The 15,205-nt window shown below is 40.0% G+C and overlaps 1 protein-coding gene across 5 annotated transcripts in view; it reads left to right on the top strand.

The window, feature by feature from the left end:
* ASB4 (ankyrin repeat and SOCS box containing 4) overlaps window positions 1-15,205 on the top strand; it is a 151,780-nt gene that overhangs the window by 114,181 nt on the left and 22,394 nt on the right. For 3 of the 5 annotated variants that reach the window (XM_082472013.1, XM_082472014.1, XM_082472012.1), the window contains 2 exons: window positions 8,652-8,765; window positions 9,718-11,998. In XM_082472013.1, the coding sequence (XP_082328139.1) occupies window positions 8,652-8,765; window positions 9,718-9,906 (303 nt within the window). In that variant the 3' untranslated portion in view covers window positions 9,907-11,998. Of the gene's footprint in view, window positions 1-8,651; window positions 8,766-9,717; window positions 11,999-15,205 lie in introns of those variants that run through there. The other 2 variants (XM_082472016.1, XM_082472015.1) reach the window with 2 other exon arrangements.

Below are 15,205 nucleotides of genomic sequence, written 5' to 3'. Positions count from 1 at the left end.
AGGAACAGGGGCTTAGTAACCATGGATATGAATTCTAGCTTGGCCATTTACTTGCTGTGTGATTTTGAAGTCCCTTAATCTCTCAGATCCAAGAGGAAATGAAGAGAAAAATATCAACTTTTCAGGATTGTCTGAGGAGTGAGTAAGACATGTAAATCATTGAGACTAGCAGGTGCTCACAAAATCATTTCCTTTCCTCCTCCTCCCAAAATGTACTCTTGGTCCATTGTAGGAGTCTTTCCTACCAGCCTTACTTTGGTGGCTCTACTCGCCTGTAGAATAGTATACAATTATGTGTTCCAGGGAACTCTCTCTCCACGGTTACCATCTTCTTATTCAGTTCTGTTTTGCTCTTCTGAGTTCCTCTAGGTTGGCTGTATGCTAAAGAGATTTAGGATTCAGTTGGCTACTGGTGGATGGTTGGTACTTTAAACATTTTTGTTGCTACCCAACTATATAACAGAACTGGCCCCCTTCCAAAGGAAAACTAAAGAAAAACTATTCAATTTACTATGCAGATGCTATAAAGTGATTTAGAACAACTACTTCACAACCCGACTTTCCAAAGAGAAAGTCATCTTTACACAAGTAAATGACTGACTCATTTATCCAGAAGATAAAGTGATTTGTTCTCTTGTGGATGGGGAATTCAGTTCCCTTATTTACAAGGAACAAGGTCAAACCTGAAGATGCTGTCTTCCAAATACAAAGCAAATTTGTAGAGGGTGTATTTCACTGAAAGCTGATGTATAAATTACATAAGGGAAAAAAAAGAATTATAGGGTCTGCAATTACTTTCCAAGGTACAAAAGGACATTTGATTTTTTTTCTCTCAGCATAATTCAGAAGGAAGTGACACCCCAGGGAGCCAAGATTGGGTTTTCTTGTAGGGCAAGAAAGACATTTTTCTAGGGGAGGGAAAGGTATGTGAAAGTTTGGGGGAGGTAAAGATGATTTCTGCCGTTGAACAGTTCTGTATATGAAGCCCAGGGTATAAGCAGTCTCTTTGATCATTAAGTACCTTTCTGCACACAAATATATCAATATAAAAGGGCAGAGGTAGCTTTAGATTTTCTCTGGTGAAGTGGCTTACAGGTGGCGCTTGTACTGGAAGGGTGGCAGGGAGACTTATCTTGAATCTGTTTTCTAATTTATGCTTTTAGGGGTCAGATGATGAGGGGAAGGGTCTTAAGGTCTCTCCAGTTGCCACCACTACCTTTTGTCCAATTGTTCTTCTAAGAAGGGAGAATAGAGACCCCAGAGACGCACAGAAGGTGAAGGTCATTGAGCATTTTCTGTTTCCCAGGTTTACAAAGAAGCAGAAGCTTCTGCCTTCTGGGTCCACCAGTCCTTCCTCATTTGATGGTCAAGGTTCCTGGGAGTCATCATAGAGTGATTATTTAGAGTTTGCTCTCTCTTAAGGGTCTCTTTTTGTTGTCGCCTGGTGAAATAATTACTGAGGCCTGAAGAAGGCGTGATCAGCTGTCTTCGTTCTGGAAGCTAAGCTTGGCAGTTAAGAGAGCTGGGAGTGTCAGGCTAAAAGGAGCCTTTCCTGCTGTGAGAACCGTCTTCTGTCAGCAGAAAATTTGCTAGTCAGTGTCAGCAAAACCTAATGTGGCAGTGGGAGCTTTGGACTTTGTGCATCTAAAGACTGAAGGTTAAGAACTACTCAATTTTTTTAATCCTAATGAAAGGTTATCTCCAGGTGATATATGGGAGTGTGCCAGGTGCAAATTGAAGCACCAAATGTGTGAAGTTGGGCTCCTGAACTATGAATGAATTATATTCCTGTATACATAACTTAGTTTGAACTGTTTCTGAATAGGGGCTGGGAATAGGGTTGCCAAACAAAATACAGGATGCTCTATTAAATTTGAAATTCATCACTAATAAGTAATTTTTAGTATAAATACGTTCCATGCAATATTGGGGCCATACTTATACTAAAAATTATTTGTTGTCTGTCTGAAATTCGAATTTACCTGGTCACCTACATTATTATTACTTGCTAAACCTGGAAACCCTAGTTGAGGAGTAAGTAATGTGTTACAGGAGGAGAGTAACTTTTAGCAACATCTCCTCTGTGTACAAGGTTTTGGCAGGAAGGGGGAGGTAAGGAATACCTAGGGACAGATTACCTGTATTGGGTAGGTGGGCAATGTGTCTTTAAACATAACCAGTGTGGTTTGCATGAAGAGTGAGTGTAGCCCGGGAATTAATGCAGAGCAGAGGTCAGTTTTCTGAGTGGACACTTAAACCATGTGCAGAGCCTCATTACAAGCTTCTGACTTCCCCATGCTCTCTGTTTTCAAAATTCCAGTACAAGTATATTCTTGATTCAGGCCTTGGATTAATTTCAGCTCTCATCTCTGTCCTGGTAACTCTTAAATTTAAATCTTCATTTTGGATTACTCATCTGATTACCAGCATACTTTTCAACATGGCTCATCCTTCTAGAAAGAATGTATCTGGAGGTCTTTAGAGAAGGATGTGTATAGAGGTCTGATGGATGCTATTTTCATATTATTAACAACATTTTTGCATTAAAAAGGGAATTATTTCGAACTTTCAACAAAATCCAGCCTATAATTACTATAACGATTATAGTAAAGGGTGTTTCTTGTTCTAAGTATCTGTACAATAGGATCTGTGTCTTTAAACCATTCACTTCACTGGTCCTTACTTAAGGATTAAAATAAGATCACCAGAATATATTTGAAAGAACACTAAACTCAGATGAAGACCTAAAACAATGCTTTCTCTTACTGTGTGCCTCTCTGGGTTTCAATTTCCTCATCTCCAAGTTAGGGCGATTAGATAATCCCTAGGGTCCTTTGCAACCCTAACAGTCTATGATGCTATTATGGTAGTTTATAAACTAGCGTTCAAAGCAATTAGTCAGCCTCAGGTTTTGTCTGTCTCTTTTGCATAGAGCTACATATCTGCCATCCTCATCCCAGCTGCAGAGAAAAGAGCAGCCCCATTTGCCTCAATTTCCCAAGACCAAGGTCCTGGAAAAATTACCTGCCCACCTTGACAATCTTGTACCCATGGGGAAATCCTTCTAGTTATACTTTCCATATACTCAGAAATGCTGACTCTTCAGAGGTCCCACAGCAATGGATGTCTAACTCCAGCCCACCTGCTTATCCCCTTAGGGATTACTCTTTATTTAAGTAGACCTGGCTGAAAAAGCCATTGTCAGCAGGTCAGCCCTGTGCACTGTACCCAGACTATGTATGTGAATGGATCGTCTCATTAAACAAGTATTTATGTTGTGCCCATTTGGACCTAGCCACTGGGCAGGATGGTTCTGATGCCTTCACTGGTTTGGAGTTTAAATATACACATTTAGTCTGCAATGGCTTATGACTGCACTTTTTAAATTCGGGGACAATTAAAAGGAGTTGTGTGCTAGAATTTGGCTCACAGTAGCTCACGAGAGCTGATTGTTAAATTATCAGGAATTTTGTGAGCTGATTGTTAAATGCAACGATTTTTAAAAATTAAGTCATATAAACCTACAACTAATAAAGTATACTAAAAACAAAGGTAATAAATATTCAAAACACACTACCTCCCAATTATTTTACTCTACGTATCTATGCTCCTGATATTATTTGCATATATTGGATCTATATGGTGGAAACACTATATAATGATGTTACTATACATACGTTCAGGGACCTCAAATAGGCCATGATGCAAGTGTTTACACCACAGAAATCAGCAAATGCTACCAATCAGACCTTAACTTATTGCTTTGTTGATGTCTAGACTTCAGAAATTGATGGAGAGAATGTTACTAACGTAGATTAAACTTAAAAATTTGTAGTGTGTGGTGTCTGTAGCTCTTACATTGTGAATAGTGCAAAACATTGAGAAATATGCTTCCAATATTCAAAAAACTATTAAGCACTTCCACATAAAAGTCACTTATGTCATTGATGAGTGAGTGAATTTCCAATATATGTCTTCATTGTTTCACATTTGTGAAACAATTACTCCTTAATGTAATAAAAATATCAACCAACGTAAACATAGGAACTACATGCACTCTTCAATTGCAGACACAGGTTGGCTATGAATACAACTCATATCTATACAAAATTGATATAAAAATCAGTGATAGCATTCTGAGAGTACCAACTGGCTATACGGAATAGGAAATAAATTATATTGGGTATTTTATTATTTGTAAATTGTGGGCTTCACATTCTTTATATTAGCAAAACTTATAATAAACTTAAAAACATATATACATACAGTCTTTTTTTTCTTTTTTTTTTTTTTTACAAAATGCCTGTTGTTGAACATTTTCTAGTACACCATTGACTCAAACCTCTATTCAGTAGAGCCCCTTCTGGTTGCTCTATTTGTTGGGGCTGACACAGTCCTCAGGTGAGGCCATGCCTCCTGAGGCCAGGCCATATGATCATCTCAATAGATGCAGGAAAAGCTTTTGATAAAATTCAACATCCATTTATGGTAAAAACTCTCCAGAAATAGGGCATAGTGGGAACATACCACAACATAATAAAGGCCATGTACGGCAAACCCACAGCTAACATCATACTCAACAGTGAAAAGCTGAAAGCATTTCCTGTAAGATCAGGAACAAGAGAAGGATGCCCACTCTCACCATTTTTTTTTTTTAATTTAAATTTATTTATTTATTTATTTATTTATTTAGGCTGTGGTGGGTCTTCGTTTCTGTGCGAGGGCTTTCTCCAGTTGCGGCAAGCGGGGGCCACTCTTCATCGCGGTGCGCGGGCCTCTCCCTGTCGCGGCCTCTCTTGTTGCGGAGCACAGGCTCCAGACGCGCAGGCTCAGTAGTTGTGGCTCACGGGCCTAATTGCTCCGTGGCATGTGGGATCTTCCCGGACCAGGGCACGAACCCGTGTCCCCTGCATTGGCAGGCGGACTCTTAACCACTGCGCCACCAGGGAAGCCCTCACCATTTTTTTAAAAAATTTATTTATTTATTTATTTTTGGCTGTGTTGGGTCTCCGTTGCTGTGAGCAGGCTTTCTCTAACTGTGGCGAGCGGGGGCTACTCTTTGTTGTGGTGCGCGGGCTTCTCATTGTGGTTGCTTCTCTTGTTGCGGAGCACGGGCTCTAGGCACACAGGCTTCAGTAGTTGTGGCTGGTGGGCTCTAGAGCGCAGGCTCAGTAGTTGTAGCACATGGGCTTAGTTGCTCCGTGGCATGTGGGATCTTCCCGGACCAGGGCTCGAACCCGTGTCCCCTGCATTGGCAAGTGGCTTCTTAACCACTGCGCCACCAGGGAAGCCCCTCACCATTTTTATTCAACATATTTTTGACTATTGGAGTCACACTGACCTGAGTTTGAATCCTATCTCTGTCATTTACTAGCTAAATACCCTTGAGTTTAAATTCTCTCACCCTTTGATTTTAAATCTGTAAAGTGGAGATAATTATAGGACTAACCTCATAGGTTGTCTGAAGACTTAGCAAGCTAAACATGCAAAGATTTAACATAGGCCCTGGCACATGGTAAGTCCTCAAAAAATGGTAGCTGTAATTTTTTTCCTTCATCCTCTCTCCTGCCTATTAGGATGCATCAAGCTTCAGACCATGGTTCTCTACCTTTTCTGTTTATATCCATTTAGAGTATGATTGACCCTAACCAGCACATTCCTTGATGATGCACAAATCTCCCTCTCCATCTTGACCTTATCATTAGAGCACCTATCATGCACATTTTTAACTGACATTAGGACATAACATAGGAAATATCCTCCTGCTCATTATCTGACCATCCTCAAGTTAGTATGTCCTTCCTATTTCCTCATTTCCATCGGTGGTACCCCTATTTGTACTTGATCTTAGGCTTCAAAGTTGCAGTCTTCACTCCCTATATCTGATTAGTCATTAAACCCTGCTTATTCTTTCTCGCCGCTTCGGTTCTCATGACTAATGGTGAAGCTAGCTGAGAAGCCGTTTGGTGCACTCCCATTCAGCCTCCTCAGGGCTCTCTGCCCTTGATATCCTTGTTTTTCCCTTTGTGCTTTTGCTCATGGTGCTCAAGGGACACTGATGATCTTTAAGTCAGCCTCTTATTATTTACTGAGTTATGTTGCTCTCGAACTCGGAAATACCTCTGTCTTTTTTCTTCAACTAGGTTGTAAATTCCTTGAAGACAAAAGCAGGGCATAAACTCAGAATTACTGTCACAGTGCTAAACATAGTGCTCAATAAAGGTTTCCCAATGGAATGAATTGATTGAATATAACCCTTTCTTATTAAGAATACATAGTAGCTTTCTATTGCCTATGAAGTCAATCCCAAGCTCTTCAGACTGGCCTTCCAGGTGTACTGTCAGCTGACTCCATCTTACCTGCTCTTGACTTTAGTTCTTTCCTGACATGGGCCCTTCATTCAGGTGACCTTGGTACACACACACACACACACACACACACACACACACACACACACACACAACTGGGCATTAAAATACTCATCGTTCTGTCTCAGTTTTTCCTGAAGTCCCAAGACATTGGGTACTTACCACCTCACATTGAAAAATGCAATGCTAGACCACCTATGAAGGACTTGTAAAGGAGGTGGGGAAAACCAGTTTTGTGACCTTTTGCCCAATACCAACAGGTGGAGGTTGGAGGTTGAGAAGGACCAGGAAATTAGGAAGAAAATTTCTTTGGAAAAAGTTGTGTAAGTGTGGAGGCATGCCTCCTTTCTAGTGGTAGGCATACTGGTTTATTATAATGGATAAAACTCAGGAATAGACGATTAAAAGAGATGCATAGGGCAAGGCATTGGGGTGTTGCACAGAGCTTCCATGCCCTTTTGGAGCATGTCACCCTCCTAGTACTTTGATGAGCTCACCCACCTAGAAGCTGCCCAAACCCCATCTTTTAGGGACTTTCATTATGTAGATATGACTAATGAAATCATTGGCCATTGGTGTTTGAACTCAAACTCCAACCCTGGATGTTGGAGTTTGAGTTCAATCAAACTCTTTCCCTGGAGGTAGGAGGCAAGGTGTGTAAAAGTTCCAATCCTCTAATGAAGGATTGGTCTTTCCAGTAACCAGTCCACCTCTTGAAGCTCTCTAGGAGCCCCACTAAGACTCACTTCATTAGCATAATTGAAATGGTGGAAAGGAGCTTTGTCAAGAACCAGAGGCAAAGACCAAACATGTATTTCCTATTATACCACACCCACAAATACCTCCTTTCCAACTGCAGCTTGAAACAAGCCTAGGCTATGGGAGAGGAGAAACTTTTAAATAAAATTTGGAGTTTCAATTATTCAACTAAAATGGACGTTTTTATTACTGAAATGACATTTTTCTCCTATCTAGAGTGACCGGAGTACTTTTTATTGTTAAAAATTAAGTAGAAACAGGTGTGAGTCCTGCCTGAGGTATCATGCCAGGAGTGGAGAAGGGTTCCAGGCAGTGGGTTTGTGTGAGCAGGAGAAAACGATAATGAAGCTGTGTTTTTGTTTTACCCTTTGAAGTACCTCTCTTTCAACACAACTGTTACATTTGCTGATGCTGCACATGTAGACAGGCCTGTAAGTGTATGCAGGCAGGCACACAATACACACACACACACACGCACGCACCTTTCTACCATTTAGGATCTACAGTTGAACTCATCTCCTCCAAGAAATCATTCCTGGTTAGCGCCACTCACACAGCTCTCCCTCTTGGAATTTCTATAATTCCTCTTTTTCAAACCCTATAATCTAACACTTATGTATGTGAATCAACCGTACATCTCCATTGATCTTCTCTTGTTTCATTTATGTGTTTTTGCTTCTCATCCTTATAGTAAGCCTCTCACCAGAAACCAGTGTGTTTTACTTTGGGGTATGTCTCATATATTCCTCCATTGTCACTTAATAAAGGCTGCATGATTGATTAATCAGATACGTCCAAATTTCATGGTAACATCAAAGGTTGGCTAAATATCCAGTTTAGTCTAAAACCTAAAGCTAAATCTTTCTGCCTCCTGATGGAAATGCTGGCCACCTCGACTCGGCTTTCCAGTTTTTTTTGGCTGGTCAATGAACTGTTGAACAGAGTGTGCTAATGAAATAACTAATCTTCATGTGATCTTTTATTGCTGATGAAGGTTAAAATGCCAGTGAGGGTGATTTGGTACGTGACATTAGTCCTCTTCAGGCACTGCACTGGGAAGACAGCTTTGGTTAACTTTCATGTTACTCTATAGTTTGTTTTACCTCATAGTCACCAGTAGGCTTGAGTTCTTGGATTACTAACATTCAGCTTTTTGCTAATAAAATTTTCTGTAGAACTAGGAGAATTTCCCAGACAGCTGGAAGTGTATTTTGAGACCAGCCTCTCTCAAAATTGCTTTTACGAGCAGGGGATGCATTTCATCAGGCCCCCACCCTCTTTGTTAGCACCTCTTTTTCACTTGCTCCTGGATGATGAAGGAAATTAGTCTTATGTTATTAATCCTCCCATCCACCATGGGGGCTGACAGTGTGTTTGAATACTCAAAGGCATGAGACTTCTCAAAAGCATGTCAGGGCTCCAAAGAGGCTTATCAGTCCATGAAGTCTTGATGTCTCTGTGAGTGGAAAAGATGAATCATATATGTGAAGTGAACAAATGAAACTCTATGGTGTCTCTCTGCAGGTGATACAGGCTTGCCATTCTTATCCCAAAGCAATCGAAGTTGTCGTCAATGCCTATGAACATATCAGGTGGAACGTAAAGTGGAAAAGAGCTATCCCTGATGATGACTTGGAGGTAAAGCATCAATTCACTTCCTGTGGGTTTTGCTCTAACGTACTTCCATACTGCAATGGAAGTGCAGGAAATTCTAATTCAAAAAATGGGTTTTGAGAATGCTTTTAAGAATTTGAGGATGCCACTCAAATACAACAAGACAAAGGGTTATAAAATGCAGGTGTGAGAATGAATAAATAAATAAATAAATAAATAAATAAATAAATAAGTAGGTAATGCTTAGGAGCATCTTGGGAGTTTCTCCATCTAAGGGCAAGTTGAACAGTTATATAAAGGTGACAGTTTTACTTTCTTCCCATCAATTTAGATGAATTTAATAATAGTAAGAAGAAGAATATTAGGATTGCTCCTATAGCATTTTTATCAGAAGATTAAATTGTTTTGTGTAGATTATGTCACTCACTTTAGAAAATTGCCTTATTATTATTTATAGAGATTAATTAATATTAATAATTATATAGATTAATTAATTATATAGATTATTTCATTCACTTTTAAATAAGCTGAAGTCTGTAATAGGCAGGTAACAGAGTATTAACAGCTTTGTGATGAGTCATGCAGAAAGCCACTGGCAAAGCTGAGTCCTCAGGCTACGTATGGACTTTGCTGCCTTTGTGAACCAGCGCTTCCACCTAGCCTCATGTCCTTGGTTTTAGCTGTCACAGGCTGTCCCCAGCATGGGAGAGATGTTGGGCACAGAGTACAGAGCTCACGGCCTAGAGGCTAATGGCTTAGGTGCAGTCGTATTCTGCTACTTATTAGCTATCTTAGCTTTAAAAAGTTACTTAGCCTGCCTTAGCTTCATTATTCATGTTTAATTTTGCCTCCCCATCAGAGACCGTGGAAAGCTGCCATCATGTATAAAGTAGGGATTAAACACATCACTATTGATTTCTATTGATGTAAACTTTGAGGCTTTTCTGACTTTAACATGTCTTGCCTTCCTTTTCAGAGATGCTGGGATTTTTACCACTCTCTCTTCACTGTGTGCAGTAACTCTCCAAGGACTCTCATGCATTTATCAAGATGTGCCATTCGAAGAACGTTACACAGCAGATGTCACAGAGTAATTCCTTTGCTTTCCCTCCCATTGTCATTGAAAAAGTACTTGCTTTTAGAGCCAGAGGGAATCATTTATTAAGCCTTATGAGACAGAAGATCCCAATCCTAGATGTTTTAAGTGGACTCGCTGAGTAGACACAGTTTGCATAAATAAAATGGTACTTGGGTTGATTATAACACTTCAGGGATTTAAAAACACTTTACAAACACTATGTCAGTAATCCTAGAGTATCACGGTGAGGGGAAATAAACAAGAGGTAAAGTTAAGGTAGTCTCAAAAACAAGAGAGTATCCAGAAGGTCCTGACATAACAATAATAATTAATATGTATAGTGCTCTTACTTGGTGCCTGCTATAATTTTGTAAGATTTTTCATATGTTATCTCATTTGCAATGGGACCCAGGTTTTCTTACAACCAATTTCATTCTCTCCCTTATCAGTAATAAGTTTACGTTACCGTTCAGTTGGCAAAATGCTAGGCTTTAGGATGGGCCTCTTAATCTTGGTGTCCTCCACCCACTCCCACTTAGCAGAAATTACCATGGCTACTTCTGCAAACTCCTTTCCATATACTAAGCGCCTCAACTTACTTTTAGTGAAGAAAGCACGAGCATAGTCAAAACAAAGAAATCTTTGAGTCAAATTAGAAATGAAAAACAAAGATCAGTCCACTTGAAAGTCAAAATGGACATCTTAACACACTCTCATTGAACCAAAGACTGGAGATGCAAAGATGAGTCCGAAGGGAGGACTCCTGCCCTCCAGGATCTCACCATTTAGCAGAGGATCCGGACATATGAGCAGGGAACTGCAGTGTCAAATGTCAGGGGCAAGAGTAGAGGTGCAGATTCATTCTTAGTGCTTGCCTTTCAAAGTCATGTTTCTGACGTGAAGTGTGGTTTTCTTTGAAGCATGATGATAAAGAGTGAAGGGATTGTGTGTAGTAGAGAGATCTCCGGCTGCTATGAGTGTAAATGTAAATGGATTCACTTTAAGTTTCCAGGCACATGTACTTATTTTTATTTTAGAATGATTTCGTGCGTAGTGCTTTCCCAGACTCCCTGGGGAAAATATTGCACACTCAGTGGCTCCCATGTGTGTGTGACAAGTTTAGGAAAATGTGTGCAAGGAAACGTGCGAAGGGAAAGACTTAGGTTGATTACTTTGGTCTTTTTATGTAACAGACTGACATTTCAGAGCATTTTAGCTAGAAGATAAGGAGCACTTTGCTGGCGATGGCCAGCTGTGGAAAGCACATGGAAAGACTTCTTGAAAATGGTAAAAGTTTGAGAAACTTGGAAAGACTAGTGTGTTAATCAGGTTTGTTAGCAGTTTGCAGAAAGAGAAACGTAGATGATTAACCTCTGGACCTCATGGTCTATGAGGCCAACTTCGCTTCACTTTTTGTTCTTGCTAATCACTTTTAGATAAGCTCATTGACTCTTAGCATTGCCTTTTAGAGGTTACAGCAGAAGTAATTAAGCACAAACAAATCTATTTGCCAGTTATGAGCAGGGTTTTTTTGTTGTTGTTGTTGTTGTTTTTTGTGGTGTGTGTGTGGTTCTCCATCTTGTTTAACCTTAGATGCTTGAGTTTGGAGTAGAGATGATGTCAAATATTCCACTAGCCTGACACCTAGACTCTGCTTCGCATACTGGGATTTACATATTCCTGGTGCCGTGTAGGAAAAATCATAAGTGGATACAATAATCTTTCTGAAGTATCAGTTCTACTCAGATATTTTGGGAGAAATATTTTGTACTAAAATAAGATCTGTATTATGGAATAGAATACTGTATTTGTATGAACTATTCATAGAAAATATGATCCTTCAAAAAACAGTTTGCTTGCAGCAAGTGGTGTTAGAACACATTCTAGAATGCCAGGCAGAGGTGCTGCCCTCCAGCTTCAGGAATATTCTGGCAGAAATATTTGTGATGCTGTGACTTAGGCAATAAAGTTGATGCTGAGGACAAAGCGAGAGGATGTTCCTTGCATGGGGAAGTAACGTATCTCAGTTGGCCTGCTGTGCTTAAACATTCTGTGTTAATCTAGCATATGATACAGGACTACTTGCTTTGAATGGTTTATTTGTGGATTTAAAGTTATTTCTCCTCATCTTTGAACTTTCATTTAGAGGACTTAAATAAAGCTCTTCTCTTTCCTTTCATCTTTGTGAGTTATTCGCCGATAAGACTTTTTCCTAGCTGACTTTTCAGCAGTTAGACTGAAGAACTCTACATGATTCATTGCTTTATTCAACATTGGGAAAGAAAAAGAGAATGAGGAAATGTGCCTGTAAATAAATAATACTTTCAAAAGAAAGTAAAGGGTAAACACAAATAAAACACAGGCTATTGCTATAGGAACAAGAGAGTTTTAATAATAATAAATTGTACTGAATCATACTCTTCCATCTGTCACCATCTCTGTCCTCCTGGGTTTCTAATTTCTTTTCATTCTCACCATTCAAGCAACCATGGGCAGGAGAAACAGAGGGAATTATATCTTTATGATACCATTGTTACTTTTTGTAAATAGTCACTTAATGACTGTAGGTTACATGGGAAGAAGAATCTTTGATATGAGGGAAAAACCACCCATCCAGTTTTCTCCCTTCTCAGGAGCTAGACACACTTGAGTTCTATTTTTTAATCACCTAGTGTTACATTGTGACTTTGTCCTTCCATCCTGAACCCAGCGGCTTCTCATAAAAAACACAGCAGTAAAAAGCTGATGGTAAGGATGAGAAAAGTAACAAACCGTTTGCAGTGGCTTATCAATGTTGGAAAAAACAGCTGAGCCTTATATTTTTGTTACTCATCTGATCGTTTATGAAGAACTCTTGAAGTTTTAAACGGCACACTTTCAAAACTTTTTTGAAAAATCCAATTACTCACTTATTTTCTTTGAAACACAGACACCATAGCTAATATATGGAAGGAATTCATTGTCACTTCCTTTGGAGTATAAACAGATTCTTTACCATTAGATGTTAAGAATTTTGGCTCTGGTGCCCGTCTATCCGGGTTTATATCCTGACTGTCATCCTTATTTGACCCACTATCTAGAGAAAATGACATGCTTGCTCCATGCCTCAATTTCCTCATTTTGGGAATGATAATGGTACCTACTTCATAAAACTTTTATATGATTGTTTTGAGGTGCAGGGGAGGAAAAAGTTTTACTTGACTCTTTTAGGGTCCTTGGCTGGGTCGAAGACATTAACAGGAGGAAAGCATACAAATTTACTTAATATAAGTTTCACATGACATGGGAGCCTTCATAAGGAAATGAAGACCCTGAAGAAACAGACTTGAGTATGTTTGATGATGAGCTAGGTTTGATGATGAGTGGACAGTTGTGTAGCAATAGGATAGGTTAAGGAGTATGAGGTCAGTGTAGTAAACTGGGGGAAACTGGGACCTATTCGTTAGGATTCTTCTTGGTGTCCCTTTGTCTTAGAAGATAAGGATGCTCCTTTCCTCCAGATTTAGGGAGGGCACCTCCCACAGGAGGGTTTTATGATTTGTTTCAGGGAAGAAGGGGCGGGGATGGTCAGAGTGATCTTCCTGCTTCTGCTGTTTTCTTAAACTCCTTCAGCTTAAATTAGTCACTATGCCAAGGTGCTATCTATGGGAATAGTGTGTCTGGAGCCCCATCAGTGGGTTAAATTGTTAGTACATTAAAGCACACAGAACAGAGCATGACATTCAGTAAGCGTTTTTTTTTTTTTTTTTTGGTTGTGTTGGGTCTCCGTTTCTGTGCGAGGGCTTTCTCTAGTTGTGGCAAGCGGGAGCCACTCTTCATCGCGGTGCGCGAGCCTTTCACTGTCGCGGCCCCTCTTGTTGCAGGGCACAGGCTCCAGAAGCGCAGGCTCAGTAGTTGTGGCTCACGGGCCTAGTTGCTCCGCGGCATGTGGGATCTTCCCAGACCAGGGCTCGAACCCGTGTCCCCTGCATTGGCAGGCAGATTCTCAACCACTGCGCCACCAGGGAAGCCCACCCCCCCCCCCAGTAAGCGTTTTAATATTATTATTGCCTTTGTTATTGTCATAATCATTATTATTTAGGGAGAGCTTTCTATCAGTGAGTAATATTTTCTTAGAGTGAAGCTACAGCTGAAGGTGATGTGTGGTAGATTTCTGTTCCCTTTGGGAAATACTTTTTGAGCTTTTTCTATGTGCCAGGCACTTTGCTGGCTGCTGGGAATCAAAGGGGGAACAAGGCAAACCAGGTCCCTGACCTTCCTGGGCTTTTTTGAGGTGGAGGATGGAGACGGAAATAACCTTGATGTGGAGGATTAGCAAAGAGGCAAACTGATTAATTTGTGAAACTTTGCCCTTTTGTAAATGGGTTTACCAAGGATGCAATCACTCCTTTTACTATTTAATGAAGGCTGTGGAGTCACTTGAAAATGTATCCTGTGGATAAAGAGGGTTGATCAGCTGTTTCCATCTTCTTGGAGGGAAGAGTAGGTGAAGGTTAACTTTGTAACAGGAGGAGTATGGATTGGCAATGAGATTCCCAGCAGTGAGGGTTACTGCATATCAAAATGAATGAACAGGGAGGATTGGAGGATTTCATTTAATTATTCTTTCACTTTCAAGAATTTATTCAGTACTAATATGTGTGTGGTTCTGTGCAAAATGTGGAAGGAAGAGGGGAGTGTTGGTACCAATTCACTGCAAGATTCACTTTCAGTAGCTCAAAGTTTTTGTTTGTTTGTTTTTTACTATGTAGTAAGAATAAAAGGTATACAGTGGAAAACACAGGAAGAAGCCTCTTTGACATAAATCACAGCAAGATCCTTTTTGACCCACCTCCTAGAGAAATGGAAATAAAAACAAAAATAAACAAATGGGACCTAATGAAGCTTAAAAGCTTTTGCACAGCAAAGGAAACCATAAACAAGACGAAAAGACAACCTTCAGAATGGGAGAAAATATTTGCAAATGAAGCAACTGACAAAGGATTAATCTCCAAAATTTACAAGCAGCTCCTGCAGCTCAATATCAAAAACACAAACAACCCAACCCAAAAATGGGCAGAAGACCTAAATAGACATTTCTCCAAAGAAGATATACATACTGCCAACAAACACATGAAAGGATGTTCAACATCACTAATCATTAGAGAAATGAAAATCAGAACAATGAGGTATCACCTCACGCCAGTCAGAATGGCCATCAACAAAAAATCTACAAACAATAAATGCTGGAGAGGGTGTGGAGAGAAGGGAACCCTCCTGCACTGTTGGTGGGAATGTAAATTGATACAGCCACTATGGAGAACAGTATGGAGGTTCCTTAAAAAACTAAAAATAGAACTACCATATGACCCAGCAATCCCACTACTGGGCATGTACCCTGAGAAAA

The sequence above is a fragment of the Balaenoptera physalus genome (assembly GCF_965194825.1).
Source record: "Balaenoptera physalus genome assembly, chromosome: 8".
Taxonomy (NCBI): Eukaryota; Metazoa; Chordata; class Mammalia; order Artiodactyla; family Balaenopteridae; genus Balaenoptera; species Balaenoptera physalus.
The sequence above is the reverse complement of the archived record's forward strand: the minus strand, read 5'-3'. Positions and strand labels throughout refer to the sequence as shown.